This window comes from Linepithema humile, chromosome 2 (assembly GCF_040581485.1).
Source record: "Linepithema humile isolate Giens D197 chromosome 2, Lhum_UNIL_v1.0, whole genome shotgun sequence".
Taxonomy (NCBI): Eukaryota; Metazoa; Arthropoda; class Insecta; order Hymenoptera; family Formicidae; genus Linepithema; species Linepithema humile.
This window is the reverse complement of record NC_090129.1, coordinates 32,067,748-32,083,724: the sequence shown is the minus strand read 5'-3', so window position 1 is coordinate 32,083,724 and position 15,977 is coordinate 32,067,748. Positions and strand designations below refer to the sequence as shown.

The window sequence follows — 15,977 nt, the reverse complement described above, 5'->3', positions numbered from 1 at the left end:
ATATATTTTTATTTTATTAAAATTCGAATAATAATAATGTATTTCTATCCTCATATGTATCATTGAACATTTTTAAATTTTGTTTATTCACTAATTTATTGTTTAACAAACCTCTTGACAAATATATCTGTTTTCAGACTAAAGAAAATAATAGTATAAATGTCGTTTTCATCAATAATTCAATGATACAAAATTAATTAAATAGAATCGAAAGAAATTCCACTTAAAATTCAATCTATGTATACTTTTCCAGCTTACGTATTTGTTAGGAACATTAAACACATTGACGATTATTGCATCAAATTTTTATGGAACACTGTTCGATATTAATTTTAAATCGATTTGTCTTTAAGAAACATTTTTTTGGTATATACAAATAATAATTTAATTAGAAGAAAAAATAAAGTTTTCTTTATAACTACTTTTTTTAGAATGACAAATAATTGTATAATAGATATCATTTTAATATTATCAAAGATATACGTATTGTTGTATGCGCATTTTAACGATTTGATTTTCTTTTATCAACTGTAGCCAACGTGATGTTACATAAACTTTTATTTAAAAGAGCCAAAATTATATCAGCCAGTTTAAACGCGCTTGCAGACAATCTATTTAATTCCACTATCAAAACGAGTCGCATTCCAAGCGTTAGTGTAATTTCTGCCTGTACTTTATTCGAAGCACGTAAAGCCAGTAAAATCACCCTACTTTTTTTTGATTTCCGAACTTTTCCGATAATCATCACGGTTTTCTGCGAGAGAATAAGCGAAAGCGATGCACACGTTTGAACATTAATGTTTTCCATCGTCGGAATTTAACGAAGAACGTGGAAAATCATAATGCAGTTCTACAAGGCACTGTCGGAATTTAACGAAGAACGTGGAAAATCGTGACGCAGGTCTATAAAGCCCTAATTGGGTTTATTAGACACGTAGTCAATTTAGCAAAATTCTGAAATCTAAAACGTTCTAGAATATATTTTTATTTGTTACTTGATTTATTTTTATTTTATTTTTATACATAATAATTGTATTTTTCTACGTAAAACGATATTTACAATCGGCTCTGTAATTAAAATTATCTTATCGCAAAAATTTTGATAAACTGACAAAAGAGCACATACGAGCAAATATTCAGAAAAATATTTTATTTGAAAAGGAGTTTCTCCAAGTATAACATTTTTGGACCGATAGTATGATTTTTGTATGAGCAAAGAAAGAAATGTTTACCTGTCTATTGAAATAGCCACGAGGTTGAATATAGAGCTGGTACTGCAAGTCACATCCATCGCGATATAAAAGTCACAAACAAACCCAGGTAAACTCCAGGATCCGTTCACCTGCAAGGATAAATTAATCAAATTAATTTCAAAATGGCGCTATCAAATTTTAGTTGATTTTACATTCATATTGTAGTATCACGCAAAATTGTATTTGTGTGTGTAATATCACGTACAGAGTTATTAGATTCAATTTGTGTAAAACACATCTTTATATAATTAAAACAAATTTTATTGATAATATTAAATATCTACATTACATATAATACTAAATCATTTTTCACTGAATTACTTTACATAATGAAAAATATATATCATGAAGATTAATTATTATTACATTATGTATTGATAAATTTTTTTGGTTATTAATCAACACTGTGGTATTTCGGTGTTAATTTATTTTTCAAATTTATAATATTAATAGTAAATATAAGAGGTAGCAAAATAAATAAACCACTCTATATCGGTCACGGTTTAATATCATGTGAATGATATTTAACTCTTTTTACATCCGGTGGTATTATGAAAGTTAAATGTAATTCAAATACGGGGGAGAGGGTTTACGGCTAATTCGGTGCATTCATGTTTCTCAAAAGCGTTCTCGTCCTATTCATCTTTTCTCGTAGATGAAAATAATCTCGTCTAAAAATCACGTGTGCTCATGTGCACGAAACGATCGTATGTCGCACGCGATTTTGCACATCACTGGACAAGCATTGTGCGCGAGCTGCCAGCGAATTCAAACGAGGACCAGATGCATTTTTCAAGCGGACGGTCCGCCGCATTTCGATTACATCATGCGTTGGCGCAATATGTATGCTGCGTTCTGTCTCTCTCTCTCTCTCTCTGTCTCTTTCTCTCTCTCTCTCTCTCTCTCTCTCTCTCTCTCTCTCTCTCTCACTCACTCACTCTTGTTGCGGTCTACATTATGACGCCGATTATTTATTTCGATTTTGCTGCGCGCCGCGCTTCACGAAATATATCTCGTCTGATAAGATTGGTTCAATATTTCCGCATGAAGTCTTCTCATGTTGATTGCATGCTCGCGAGTGGGTCTGCATGACGGCAATAAGAGCAAATCTACTTCCGAATTGCTAAGTGGAACAAAATTCATATTTATTCATGTAAACATAATATTCGATTTTTTGATAAGAAAGTAGATCGCACTGATTGCAAGTCGAGCAATTTTAACTCATGATATATAAATGCGTGTATTTTCTTTTTTAAGAATAATTCTATTTTAAAATAATTTACACAATCAAAGCTTTATACGCGTTTTTTTTTCATCATAATTATTTTGAACAAAAAAATATGTCATTTAGAGATGAAATAAAATAACAAGAATTAAAGTAAAACACCAATAAGAAATAAATAAATAAAAATAAAATAAAATGATAGCTTCATGACGTAAGAAACGAATATTTGTCATATTTATTGAAAGAGCGAATCCCGTTGAAGATAAAAATTACTCAAATATTCCAGTTTGTGAATCAAAACGAACATTTACTCGATGGATCGTCGAGCTCCATCCTTCCCTTCCGACATTCCATACTTTCTCTTCCATTTCCAAGCAGTCTTGATTTATTTGTAACATTCGTGCCTCGTGTACAAAATAGCCTGCGGTCGAAATTTGTTTGAAACACTCACTCACATATCTGTCTCCATGTTCATCCCAGTAGAGCTGTTTCTACTCGTAGACGCTTGCGCGAATAGGTACGACAGATAATAGGAAATTCCTAGCGAGATGTGATTATTCGACCGGTTTCCATACATTATATATTAACCTTTAGCTCGGCTGCGTATTTTATTGAATTTTCTGACGTACATTATTCACAAGAAAATGTTTCATTAATGACAGTTTTGCATTCAAAGGCCACAAATTTAGTTTAGAGAGATCGTACGAAAGAGAGATCGTACGTTTATCTCTCCATATGTGAATTCTCTCGGCCCATCATTTCTTTGACAAGATCGCTGCTCGGGTGCGTCGGGAATTCGTATCACCCTTCCTTAGTCCCTCGTGCTACGCTATAGCACGTACGAGAATCGACGAGTTTGTACGAAAGGCACGTGCGGAGAAAATTATATCTTCGCAATCTCGAACTTAATACTCTGCTTGCAAAAAAAACCCCAAAAAGATGATTGCACGGATTTCGGTTTGTTTTCTGCGAGCTAAGCAATATTTAAGCGACTAAAAAGATCTCCCAGAGAAGATCTTCCTTTTCTTTGTTCAATTATTTCTGTATTGCTAGACACGTGTTGAAAGAATTTTTTACAACAGTCAATTGTACAGTATTTTGAGTTACACATTTTCCTTCGCTTTGCAGTTTGCAATTATACTGAGAGAATAAACTTAGTGGCTACTACGTGATCTAATGTATCCGCAAAAGGTTGCATAAACGCAAGCATAAGAGATGAAAACCCGAGCTTAAAGCGAGAAACAGAGGAATTTAATTCAGACCGTTTAAATATGTGCAATCTGTACCGCGCGATGTCATCTCTTGTATTCTTTCTCGGATAAAAGGGGTGGAAAAATGGGTATGAGCGCGCGTTACGCTTCCGTGGCGTACACGGAGCGGGAAATTCTCACTTCTGTAACTCTTGGTTATATATGCGACGCGGGTAAACATACACGCGCGCGCACACGGAATAATATTCCGTGGTGCGGCGCGTACACCGGAGACGCGCGGTGTGTGCATTAGCATAGGCTTTAATATGTATTCCCGTGTGTCATAATACACGCATGAATCGCAGTTATTGCATATTTCGCTACAACTACATATTAGCCCTATTTTCGTCAGTTTTCCGAATAACTTGGGTTATCTACTTGTCTCGTATTTTACGACGCCGCGCAAACTTGATCTTTCTCGAGCATCTGGCCGTGGGCGTTTGTTATTTCTCGCATTAAACAAAGCGAGTGTTTCGTCACGATATATTTAACGCGATCCGAAGTGTCATTGCGTTAGAAGTTATTAGCGACTCGTGTCGGGTTATTTTGCGTTAAAAAAACTAGCGTGAACTAAATTTCCAATAAAGTCCGCGGCGTACGACGAAGTAATTATTATCGCCCTTCGCCGTAACTTTGCTTGTTACACGCCCTATCGGAGCTTTACGCCGGTTTACGGTGGCGTTCACGGATAAAAGCGTACAAGCGCGCGCGCGAGCGCGTTCCATCTGAGATCACGGCGAGAGTTCCTGCGTGTTTTTAGCGAATGTGGCTCCCTGCGTTCGATTACGATCGGGCCCATAATTAGGTTCTAACAGACTTACACGATAAGCATTGCGGTGTTTATGAGCGAATGAGGCCCGTGTTTATGTGCGCGTCGGAGTTCTAATGACGAAAGGGCCGACCGCATGCGATGCCGTGCTAGGAATAACATGCGAGCCCAACAAAATTTGTTCCTTCGTATCGCGTTATGCCATTTAATATGATGAATTATTTAATCACTTACATATTTCAAACAAGTGCGCGAGCCGGTTCTACATTAACTCGAGACCGTTTACCCGTTTACCTGGTTAATATATTATAAATCCGGATCGTTTAATCAACTACATTTATAATCACAAATATTTAATAGCGTTAAAGTAATTTAATAATCTCAATAGTAATAATTATTTATGCAACATTAATTTTACAGTAAAGTAGTAGCTATAAAAGTGAATCATTTAATTTTGCTCAATGATGCAGCTTTTATATCGATATGTTTATCTTGGTTTGGATGAATGTGTTATTTGAAATTCGTTACTTTAATGTATTACGTGGATTGTTTTCTCTTTTCTCCAATATGTCGTCAAAGATCATCACATTCATTTCCGGTAATAGCAAATTAAATAAAACTGTGGGATTGCGAAGAAACGGTTGTTCGTTGTACACAACAGATGAGTAACATTTTCCCCGATAACGAAAAATAGGAAAGACGTTTCTTCTCCGATCATCTTTCGAAGAAAGATTCGTTTTCGCGACATATCTTTCGCGTTGAAATATCTTTCTATTCCCAGAATGCAGTCATATATGGAAGATGGCAATAATAGTACCCCATGGGACATTTCACATTTTTCATTACCACATTTGTGATCGAAGCGAGTTTTACTCGACTTTGTCGTCTATGTGGAATATAACTTGTATCCCTAGTGGTATCATTAAATCTTATAATAACGGGTCCCCGGGTACAGGAAAAAAATATAGTGAGATATAAAAACCGAAAATCGAGTTGATATTGCAAGATTATGTCTCTTTGAGAGGGGAATATAGTAAGATTTTTTAAAATATACAGTAGTAGTAGTTTTAATATACATATATGTATAGTAAAAGTAAAAGGGAAATTATATTAATATCATATATATATGTCACATTCTGATTTTCTGACTCAATCGATTTGGGAATAAAAAATGTTTCTTTATTTTTTTACATTTCCAAATAAATTAACAGATATATATATGATATTTGTGTAATATGTTTTGCATAAAATTAAACTTATGTCAGCTTTTCGTTCTTAAAGAGAAAATTTTATTATTAATTGATTATTATTCTATGAATTAAAACACAAATATATGCATTTGTATGATTATTTTAGATTTAGATAAACCGAGTAACCAAATCCGCATATGCGGAGTTGGTTACTAATTGTCAGTTTTAACTTTTGGATTATTTGCGAAATAAATGTGCGGCACTGGGCTCTTAAAAATGCTAACTTAAGCGAAAGCGTTCTTTAAAGAATTGCGGAAATTTCGCCAACGACGTGCTGAATTTTGCGCACAACGTTAGTAATAAAAGGAAAAAAAAATATTGCAAATTTAGCGTAGTTCTTTGCGTCGGCTAAAAGAGCTTCTCAACCGCCTTGAATTTTGTTTCATCAAGCTCGCAAAATTTAATTTTTTTTTTTTTTTGTTACATGTTGATGAAAGTATTTGCGGCTTCGTCAGCATGAAGTTTCGCCAGTTTATAACTTTGTCCGTCGTTGCCACCGCTGTCGCCACGTTTACCAGCACTTGAAATGCGAGTCTCTCTTTGTACAGTCCCTTTTGTCGACGGCAGTTTGTTGACTTAGTCGAATGGCCGTTACGACCGAGTATGTTTCTTTGAAACGTAACCGGTTGACGTAATAAATTTCCGATGGCGTGCTATTAATTAGATCCACCGCCATTTAAATCCTAACATGGCCATGCTGTCGGGTGTCGCAGTGTGCCCTCGTTCGTAGTTGAATCGTGGCCAAGATGTCAATGGAGCATCTAGGCCAAAGTAATTTAAGCGCATTTCGTCTATTCGATGTGTCAAAATTGCTCGCCCAATCGTTGTCGCATTTATCAATTTATACGAGATTCATTCATCACTTTTTCAAATTTCATGTCGCGTTGAAGTTGATAAAGAGATGATTTGTGTTATCGCAAAAGGATTCTATATAATGACAACGCTTTTAATTTCTATAAATTGCAGCCACAGCTTGTTATATGTAAACTTTTTTCTTTACGCAGTGAAATTTTTCCATGCAAATTTGACGACGTAAAAAAAGAGCATTTATTTACAAAATTTCATTTATTTGTTATATTGCGTCAGATATTTATAGCTGTTATCACGCGGTTTACCCTGATAAATTATATCCCGTGATTCCAAAAAAAAAACAAAACGTAAAAAGTTCATGTTACTTTGGTGTGTGTATTTTTATACGATATACGTTGTTGTTAAACAGAATCAGATCAGCTTTTCGAATAAATCGTTTTCATGTTATGCAAACGAGTCATTTAGTGTTTTCCAAACAAATTGCTCTCGTGCAAAATAAATAGACCACGTTGATCGCTTAAAAACGCGCATTTTCTAAACAGCATTGCTATTCAGCTATTCATAGTTTGTATTAATTTTACACAGAAAGTACCCAGCAAACACCAAGTTACAGTTATATAATTGTTAGTTGTAATTTCCCACTCAACAATATAACTGTTATATAATACACGTGTTATATAACAATTATATTATTGAGTGGGAAATTACAACTAACAATTATATAACTGTAACTTGGTGTTTGCTGGGTACATATTTTACTGAATAATTAAATATTAAATTTTAAAATCTATATGATGTTTTTACGTATTTAAAGTAGCGATAACAGTCGCTGGACACAGATTTGCCATTTTTCAGATTGAGAAGCTTTTCTTCTCTGAAATGTTTTCAGTATTTTACATCTTCTACGGATTGTTCAATGCAATGCTAACAACAATTTGAAAATGATGAGAATCAAGCCGCAGTTTGTTCTGAAAATAGAAGGTGCTGCGACAGCAAAGTGCGAGCACTTTCGCGAGTTCGTGCGGAGAAACAGGTGTATGCGTTAATTGCGCTACTTGTCAAGCGCAATCGTTACCAAGTAAGTGTCTATTTAGGAAGCACGCTGGCATGAATTGCTTGCCAAGCAGTGACGCACGAGCGAGTTTCTCATTTAGACACCTCGAGATGATGTCTTGTTCATGCATTGTTATGAACCCCCCGAAGTAATAACACACGCGTTGTCGTAATTACAACGCGTCAACCTTATCATTTTTAAGTGAACGTTTCCTCTCATAGCTTCTTTTAAAAAGTACAAAATGCCAGAACAGTGATACACACACACAGTAATCTCGGAATAATCGCGTGAGAGTCTTAAAATTTAAAAGTCCTGTGATATCAAACAGCTTAATGTGTAACACTTACTCAGTTCTTTTGATGAAAAAAATTATATGTAATAATATTTTTATATGCTATACAAATATGTACTAACAAAATACATAACAATTTATAATATGCAACAAATTGTTAGCAGTATCGATTTTTAAATGAGGTCTAAAAATATTTCACGTGACTTTCCACATAAAAAATAAAAAAAGAAGTTACTATCGTCGCGGCTTAAGTAGAAAGTTAAATAGTTATAGTTATAAGAAAGTTAAATAATTATAGTTGAGCCGTTAACAGCTAAAATAAATCGCTCTCAAGAAATCGAACTTCAAATATTAACTTTCTCCCGCTCGTAATAAATGGTCTCCAAGGGATAATTCGGAATGTGCGAATAAAACTTCCAGTCGTTAAGGCCGCACGCAATACCTAAATATGATCATGCTGAGAGACTATAACCTCGTTTTGTTCTTTTCTCGGCAGTGAGCAACTTAAAACTACACTTACAAGACGCGTTTATGTTTATACCCTAACATTATCTAACGAGTAAGGATAAATAACATATGGAATATTACAGTTTGCTATTATGGCTTGGAGTCGTGCCAGTGTGCGAAACCACTCGCATTTTAATGTCGCAATACGCTATTTTTAGTACGAAATGTGACTTGATTTTTATCACTAAGTGCTGATTGCTATATCGTATCGATTTACTCGCGGGAGATCCTATTTCGAAGTTATTTGCTCGATTGCTGTAGTTATTTCTGTGATTAACATCTCGTATCAAATTTACTGCTCATTGAACGCATTCTGCGAATTCTCCGCAATGCAAAAGAGGTTATGTTTGAGTTGAACAGTTCATTTTGTGATTTCCTACATTTTTTCATTAACTTCTAGTCATTTGTTATCAAGTTTAAATTGCACAATTAATTGCTTAATATTATTATGGCATTATTACATTTTTCATTACACAAAATTAGGTACTAATTTTATTTGATCATTAACAAAAGGAAAAGAAATTAAAATAATACATTATTACTTTTATTTCACCAGATTTATTGCTAAAAAAAGAACATCGCAGGACGCGCATTTTTCACGCATTGTATTTGGAATAAATAGCATCAAATATCATTTCACAAGTAATTAAGAATTAACTGCGAGTAAAATTATATAAAATACAAATTGAGATACTCGTATTTTCACGAGAGGAAACAATCGTATCTATTGTGTGTATAGTACACTTTAAAATTAAATTAAAAGAAATCTCTCGTTTGGCTGTTCACAGTGTATAGTTACGTCACAAATTTTCAATAGTTTTATGGCATAAAATTTCAATAGTTGTAATATTTGTTTTTTTATTTAAATTTTTTTATTTGTTTTTTAGATGTGCGTAAAAATTTTTGTTGATACGAGTATCAAGATTTTGGCTTTAGATATTTCTTTAGAACGCAATACAAATAACGTAAACGATTATGGAAAAGCAGCAAATAAATTGTTCAATACTTTAGAAATTCAATCATCAAATACGTAGATAGATATTATAACGGCATTGTATTCAAACAGACATACAATGCGTTAAATCAACACACGGTGAATACAAAATAAGTTGCATGTAAATAAATGCAGGCCATTCCATCGAATCGAAGCACGTCACAATGTATTTATTTGCACTTTGATTTTGTTACCACCGATGTCAACGCATTGTACCGTATTCGGTAAAATGCAGGTTTTATTTCGCGGTTTATATTACGGCGAGAGAGAAAATATGAAAAATCAGAATCATCAAATTATGTGTTTTTCCTTTTGTTATAATTGATATAATATTACACTGCATTATTATTGAAATTGTTTTTTGACATTTTTTTTGATTGAATATAAATATAATAGAAGCTTATATTGATTGTTATAGATTGTTTTTGTCTATGTTTTATATATATGTGAACTCTATAGTAGTTTGATATTGATAGGATCATAGATAACGACAATTTCGATCGAAATCCTGTGACGTGCATATCCATGATCATGCTACTTGCGGCCATCTCGCATAGGGATGTAATTAGACGACGAGGTTATACAAGACGTCGAAATTCACATGTTTGACTAATGTTAGATATATGGCGTTTCTCCCGTAACATCAATTGGGTTTACTATGTGATTGTAGAGAAAGCTAATTCGAATGTGTTTGATAACGGTGCTCTTTCATATTATTAATTAGGCTATTTGTGCAATGAATGTGTCATTGGAATTTCTCTCGATAATAAATCGATCCAAATACGGTACATATGGAAAATTATTAGATACATTTGTATTATTAGAATACACATTAGAAAAATTGAAAATAATATATGATAAATATGAAATCTTCATTAGTTGTATTTTTTAAACAACGTTACACAGTGTTATGTTTGTTAAAGTTATGTTCTGAGTCATCCTACATTAACTCATACAATTAGAAAAGTAGATGCAGTATTTCATCGAGAGAAACGGACATTATACTAGTCGCGCATGGCGACTTATCATCTCTCGTGGGAGCGAATGTTATACGTGCCGCACAAAGTGGAGTAGCGGACGATAATAGATGGTTAGCAATGGCGTACAGAGCACAATAGGACATTAAGCTATACAGGATGCTTGTGACGACTACAATCCGCGCCCGGGAGTCGCGTATCAATTTGGCAGGTATTAATTAAAGGTATCCTACGGTGCGTATTTAGAAGCCAGATCGTGTGAACGTAATCGCCGGTAAAGCGTCGCGCGAGTGCGGAAACAGTGGCGAATTCTTGCGAAAAGAGGGAGGGGTGCGGATTTATTACGCGTCGCATTGTCGTACATTCACTTTAATGCACTCGATATAATGTACTCGATTGTCGTACATAACGCGATCGACCGACGGAATATATACAGAGCTGTCGCCCATGCAGAATGTACGGGACATGAAGGACACGGACAAGGTACTCGACTATAGCTGAGCACCAATGTCGAGAATCTAGCGGACAATGCTCCTGTTAATTTCCCGCGGACTATATATGCGTGAAAAATTGCACATGTGCGCCTCTTTCCAATTTTACGCAGAAGTGCATTGGAGAGAATTAATCCCATTCCGTCATTTTGCGACGTGCACTAATCCTCAAAAGAATCGACGCATCTCAAAGTAAGCTTTCCCGCCCAGCGAAACATTGCATATGCCACGCATATGTTGAGAGATAAAAGAATGATAATAATATCACGGTACAAGAGAACCATTTATTGAAGAAATCTGTGTCTTAAATTTTGCAGACTAATATTTTGTAAAGTAAAAGACATCACGGACTTAAAATTATTTTATCGAAATGCGTCACAATTTTTTTCATAAATAATATATTTATATTCATACTATATTGTCGTTTTTCGCGACAGTGAGTTTTGTTACAAACAAAATCGTGTGCAAATAAATATAAATTTTACTTTTTAAAATGGCAAGCAATTTAGTGAGTCCACACTCTCGTAATCAAACGTTACTGTTCTTTTCATTTTTCGAGGGAAACTCTTCTTCCGCGTCAAGGATAGTTAATCAAATTATATCAAACTATAACTTTGAACAGATATAATATGTAGAGTGAATTATAGAGTTAATATATGCACATATATTGTAAATGCTCACAATGTGTGTGGACGCACACGATTGATTTCAACCGATATATGTGAGGTCAACTACTAAATTAGTTTGCATTGATCTTGTGCACGATGATAAGCTTTATGATGGCTTATCTCGGTTTGACAGTTTATCCCCGAAAATGCAATTAATTTCCATCGCGTGCTTCAAATCTGCCGCTGAAAGACTCGCGCTGGAAGGATCAATACATGGTACTTTCTAGCAAATTGTTCGCCGGTAGGCAAATAATATTGAATAAATATGTTTGCTATATGCTATGTTTTTTCTATACACAAGCGCAAACGCTTCAACCTATAATAAATACGAGTTCCTGCATGAGTGGGGACATGCATTTTCAAAAATATATATAGATTTCAAATAACTATCTAAACGCAACACTTGACTTTTGATTTTATTCGATGCAGTTATTCGTTAAAATATTTCAACTGTAAATACGAATATGACGGTTGCCCAACACGGAGCAATTAAAATAAATGTTTTCTAAAAGCAACTTGGTTCATATGCGCAAAATTTTGAAACAACAGATTTGTGAAATTTCTACAAGAATGAAGCCAATAATTTAATAACAATCAAAGCAGACAAGTAAATAGCGAGAAACAAATCGATGTTTCTTCAAAGTCATCGCATTATCACTGCCTTCATTCGATACACATATAGCTTACATGAGCGCGCATGCTAGATCGGAAATTTATTTCCGCTACAATGAAAATGAGACTTGTGTGGGATGTAAACAGAAGACTCTTTTTGTGCCACTCGAGTCTGTTTTGTTATGTAACTCGATGCCGGCAGTCGCGCGGCCTTAGCCAAGCATCGCTTCTTCTAATGTGAATGACGACGCGCTGTCATCCGAGAAATAATAACAAACATTAAAACGACAAGATGGATCACAGCGGCGCGCACCGAAGGCGCAGTATAGTTTTCCAGTGACCGTATTTTCCATCGACGTCGGCTATCATACCGAGCGCTTAAATGGGTAACGGCGTTCCCATTAATTCCCGTATCGAGCGGCTGCAGTACTCGAAGCGATTCACCCCTTGTAATTCAATGACGGCGCCGGCAGTGGGACAGGGGCGGTGAGGCGCGGAGGCTTGGTAAAATTGATTTGGGATTGATATAATCACCAAAGTTAGACTGATAGATGGGGACGCCAAGAGGCCGGAAAGCGCACGGGGAAGAGGGAGAAATGGAACCGTCGAAAGAGAGAGAGAGAGAGAGAGAAAGAGAGAGAAATCTCAAAGCAAATGCGCGAGAGGGTCTGGAAATTTGTCCTTTAAATGGATGAAGCTTCTTCGTGCGAGCACATTTCAGAAATCAATTGGGAGTGTAGGCGGTTTGTACGCGAGCGAGAAGAGCGAGCGCGTCGACGAGCGAGCGAGAGGAGAAACGGCATCGCGCCGAGGTGAAATACCGGCTCGTTCGTGAGAAGAGGATGATCGATCGAGGGCGGTCGAAGTTACGTTTCAGCTTTTCGATCCCGCTGCGCCGGCAAATTAATTGCTTTCCGACCTGTCGACGATTGACAGGTACTACAGGTGTTTCTAAAGGGATGGCGGCTTGCTTTCTCATCCTTCCGCTTTCGTTCGCTTCTCGCTCGTTTCAAGTTCGTCTTAAAGTCCGCCCCGGCGATGGTTTCACCACGATACGCTGTAACCGTTCCGGAGATACATTTACGAGATCTAACAAGGTAATTTCAGTTGAATGAGAAACGTGCCACTCGTCGGAAACGTAGAAAAAGCACCAATGCGATTATACTTCAAGCGCTGTATTCATTTCGTTAGCGGGGGAAAAATATGATGCGCGAGTTGATGCAACGTGAATGATGCATTTCGCCTCGTAATCTTGTAATCTCATTTCACGGAAAGATATTCTGCGTGGAAACATAACTGCGGTATTGCCGCCGCAATTTTTTCATACGCATAACTTTGTTTCTTCTAAATTTTTACAACGTAAATAAAAATGTTATTTATAATTTGTTGGAGAAAAAGAGCAGAAGAAACATTATTAATTGCTTTTATCAAAAAATACATATCTTAAGTATATATTTTTTATTGTTGGCCACATTGTTTGGAGCAAGAATTAATATTTGATATTCCTAGATATCATAATTCGTGATTACTTGTTTTTTGGAACGTACTTTTTGTCTATTAGATTTAAAATTAGCGAAAAATAATTGTTTGCTTCTGAGAATTTAATTAATGCGCGTCTCGCTAAATCACGGAGTCAAGAATAATGAAGGCTCATTAAAAATCACAAAGAAATAAAAGTTTTTATACACGATATTATCGAAGCAATCAACAGCCCACAGACGTGATCGTTATCACCGCCAGAAATTCTGAGAACGACATTAAAATGTCATTAAGCTGAATATTGGTGGATTTTGTATCCACGAATCGGTAGCCTTTCAACTGACGCACACTGAAAAGAAACGCTGTGTTAGGCAAGTTTTCAAGATTAAAGTAATCTTTACCAACGATTCTTGTGAACGAACGGAATGCACCGGATTTCTCGTCTGTTCCGCACGGCTCCTTATTTCTTCTGATTTCTTCGTGGTTCTGACGTTCGATACTTTGCAAATCACGAAGTCGAAAACGGTCCATCGAAATACTCGTAAATTAAATTACTGGTTCGACAGATGGGATGAATTGATAATGCATTTTTCTTGATTTTCAAGTCTTCGAAAATAATTCTAACGTATCGGAGAGCAAGAAAAAATAGCACAAATTTATAAAAATACATTACTAAGTATGAAACATTATCGCTAATTATTAACAATTACATATTTTTGAAATTTCTAAAAACATTATATTATGCAAATGAAATGATGTAAATAAAAAATAAAAACAAATAAATTGTACAAACAAATATATAAGTATAAAAATATGACAAGATAAACAAAATATAGAAGAAAATAATAGTGCAAAATATAAAACACGTTTAATACTTTAAAACACAGTTAGAACACACATTAGAACACGGTATTCTTTTTACTGCATTTAATCTTGCTGAATTTTCACCTTTGTTAATCGCAGTTTAATTTGTTTTCAAACCACAAATTTATCGCGCGGACTATTTTCTGAACGAAATGACCCTTTCGATTCGACGTGCACTCGACAAATGGAAACTTTGCCAAGGGTCGGCTGTATGTAAGTACAGTAAAATATGCAGAGTGCTTAAGCGGGGCCACTCCGTCGGAAGATATTTCGAGCATACATACCTGCGCTCCCGCAAAAGCGTATGTAGAAGAGTAAATATCTCTCCTACTGAAAATTGCATGATGCAAACGGCGAAACGAGCTCAGAATGATGGCGGCCGTTAAACTTCCCGAGGTTAAAGCTGTCAAGAGCAGTACCAATTTCGGGATGTCAAATCGCACACGTGAGTCGCAGAGATCGTGCAAATGCCGCGCCCTAAGGATCACCGCTACCGACCACCGATGTTAATTATGTGAAATGTCTTCGCCAAGCTGGCCATTTTCATATGTAAATTATTCTTAAGTTAAATTCAGTCAGTTATTGTCGGGTATTTTACGAGAACAAAGGCGTCGATGTGAAAATATTAATTCATAAAATATTGTTTATGTAATTTAATAAAGATGTCAAATGCGCGTGTATTTTAATTATCTTATGATAATGATAGTAGAAATTCAGACATTTCTTATAATTCTTATCTTGCTTATGATACTTGGAGAAACTAATTTTTTCAAGTTAGATTTTTAGATTATTTTTTAAAATTATTCATCTCAATCTTGGAAACAAATTTATACGAGAATTAGTTTTCTTCAGGACTTGGAAACGATAAAAATACTTTCGATTTCCACAGCGTAAAATGCAAATCACGTGTATAATTGACTTAAAATGAGTTAATTAAAACTAACTTGAAGCATTTTAATTTCGCAAATACTTTAACACTGTATTAAAAAAAAATTAGACATTGTTTGCGAACGGATTCTCGTGCTTTTGGATGTTCGCGCCTGCAATACAATTTTCCACTTCTGATTTTATGACGAGCTTGTAATATCCGATGCAAATGTCGTTCGGCGCAAGACGCCAAGAGAGGCGGTTTCTAATTTTCACGGAAACGGAACGTCGGCCAACTCTGAGTAATTCAAATAATTGCACGGCGCGACCCTTTCTGCGGGTATCATGGAACGCGGGTGACGGATCGGACCAGCTCTCCAGGATTCGAATACATAGTTAGGACTTGGATGGGATCAGATTAAATTTACCTATCCTATCTAGCAGCACGTGGTAAAGTGAGAAGAGGGGGCGCGGGGCGGATGAGAAAACGGGGTACCGTGAGAGTTCTGTAGATGCGGACCAGGCGACTGGAAACGTCGGGGCATCGAGACTAACTTGGCGTAAATTTAGACGGTCACGAAGCTCTCGCATAGTTCAGAGCACCAGTGCTGGACT

At 35.7% G+C, this 15,977-nt stretch overlaps 1 protein-coding gene across 10 annotated transcripts in view; it reads right to left on the bottom strand.

The window, feature by feature from the left end:
- Dop2R (dopamine D2-like receptor) overlaps positions 1-15,977 on the bottom strand; it is a 208,827-nt gene that overhangs the window by 23,971 nt on the left and 168,879 nt on the right. For all 10 annotated transcript variants that reach the window (XM_067350175.1, XM_067350172.1, XM_067350174.1 and 7 more), the window contains one exon: positions 1,233-1,342. In XM_067350175.1, the coding sequence (XP_067206276.1) occupies positions 1,233-1,342 (110 nt within the window). The remainder of the gene's footprint in view (positions 1-1,232; positions 1,343-15,977) is intronic.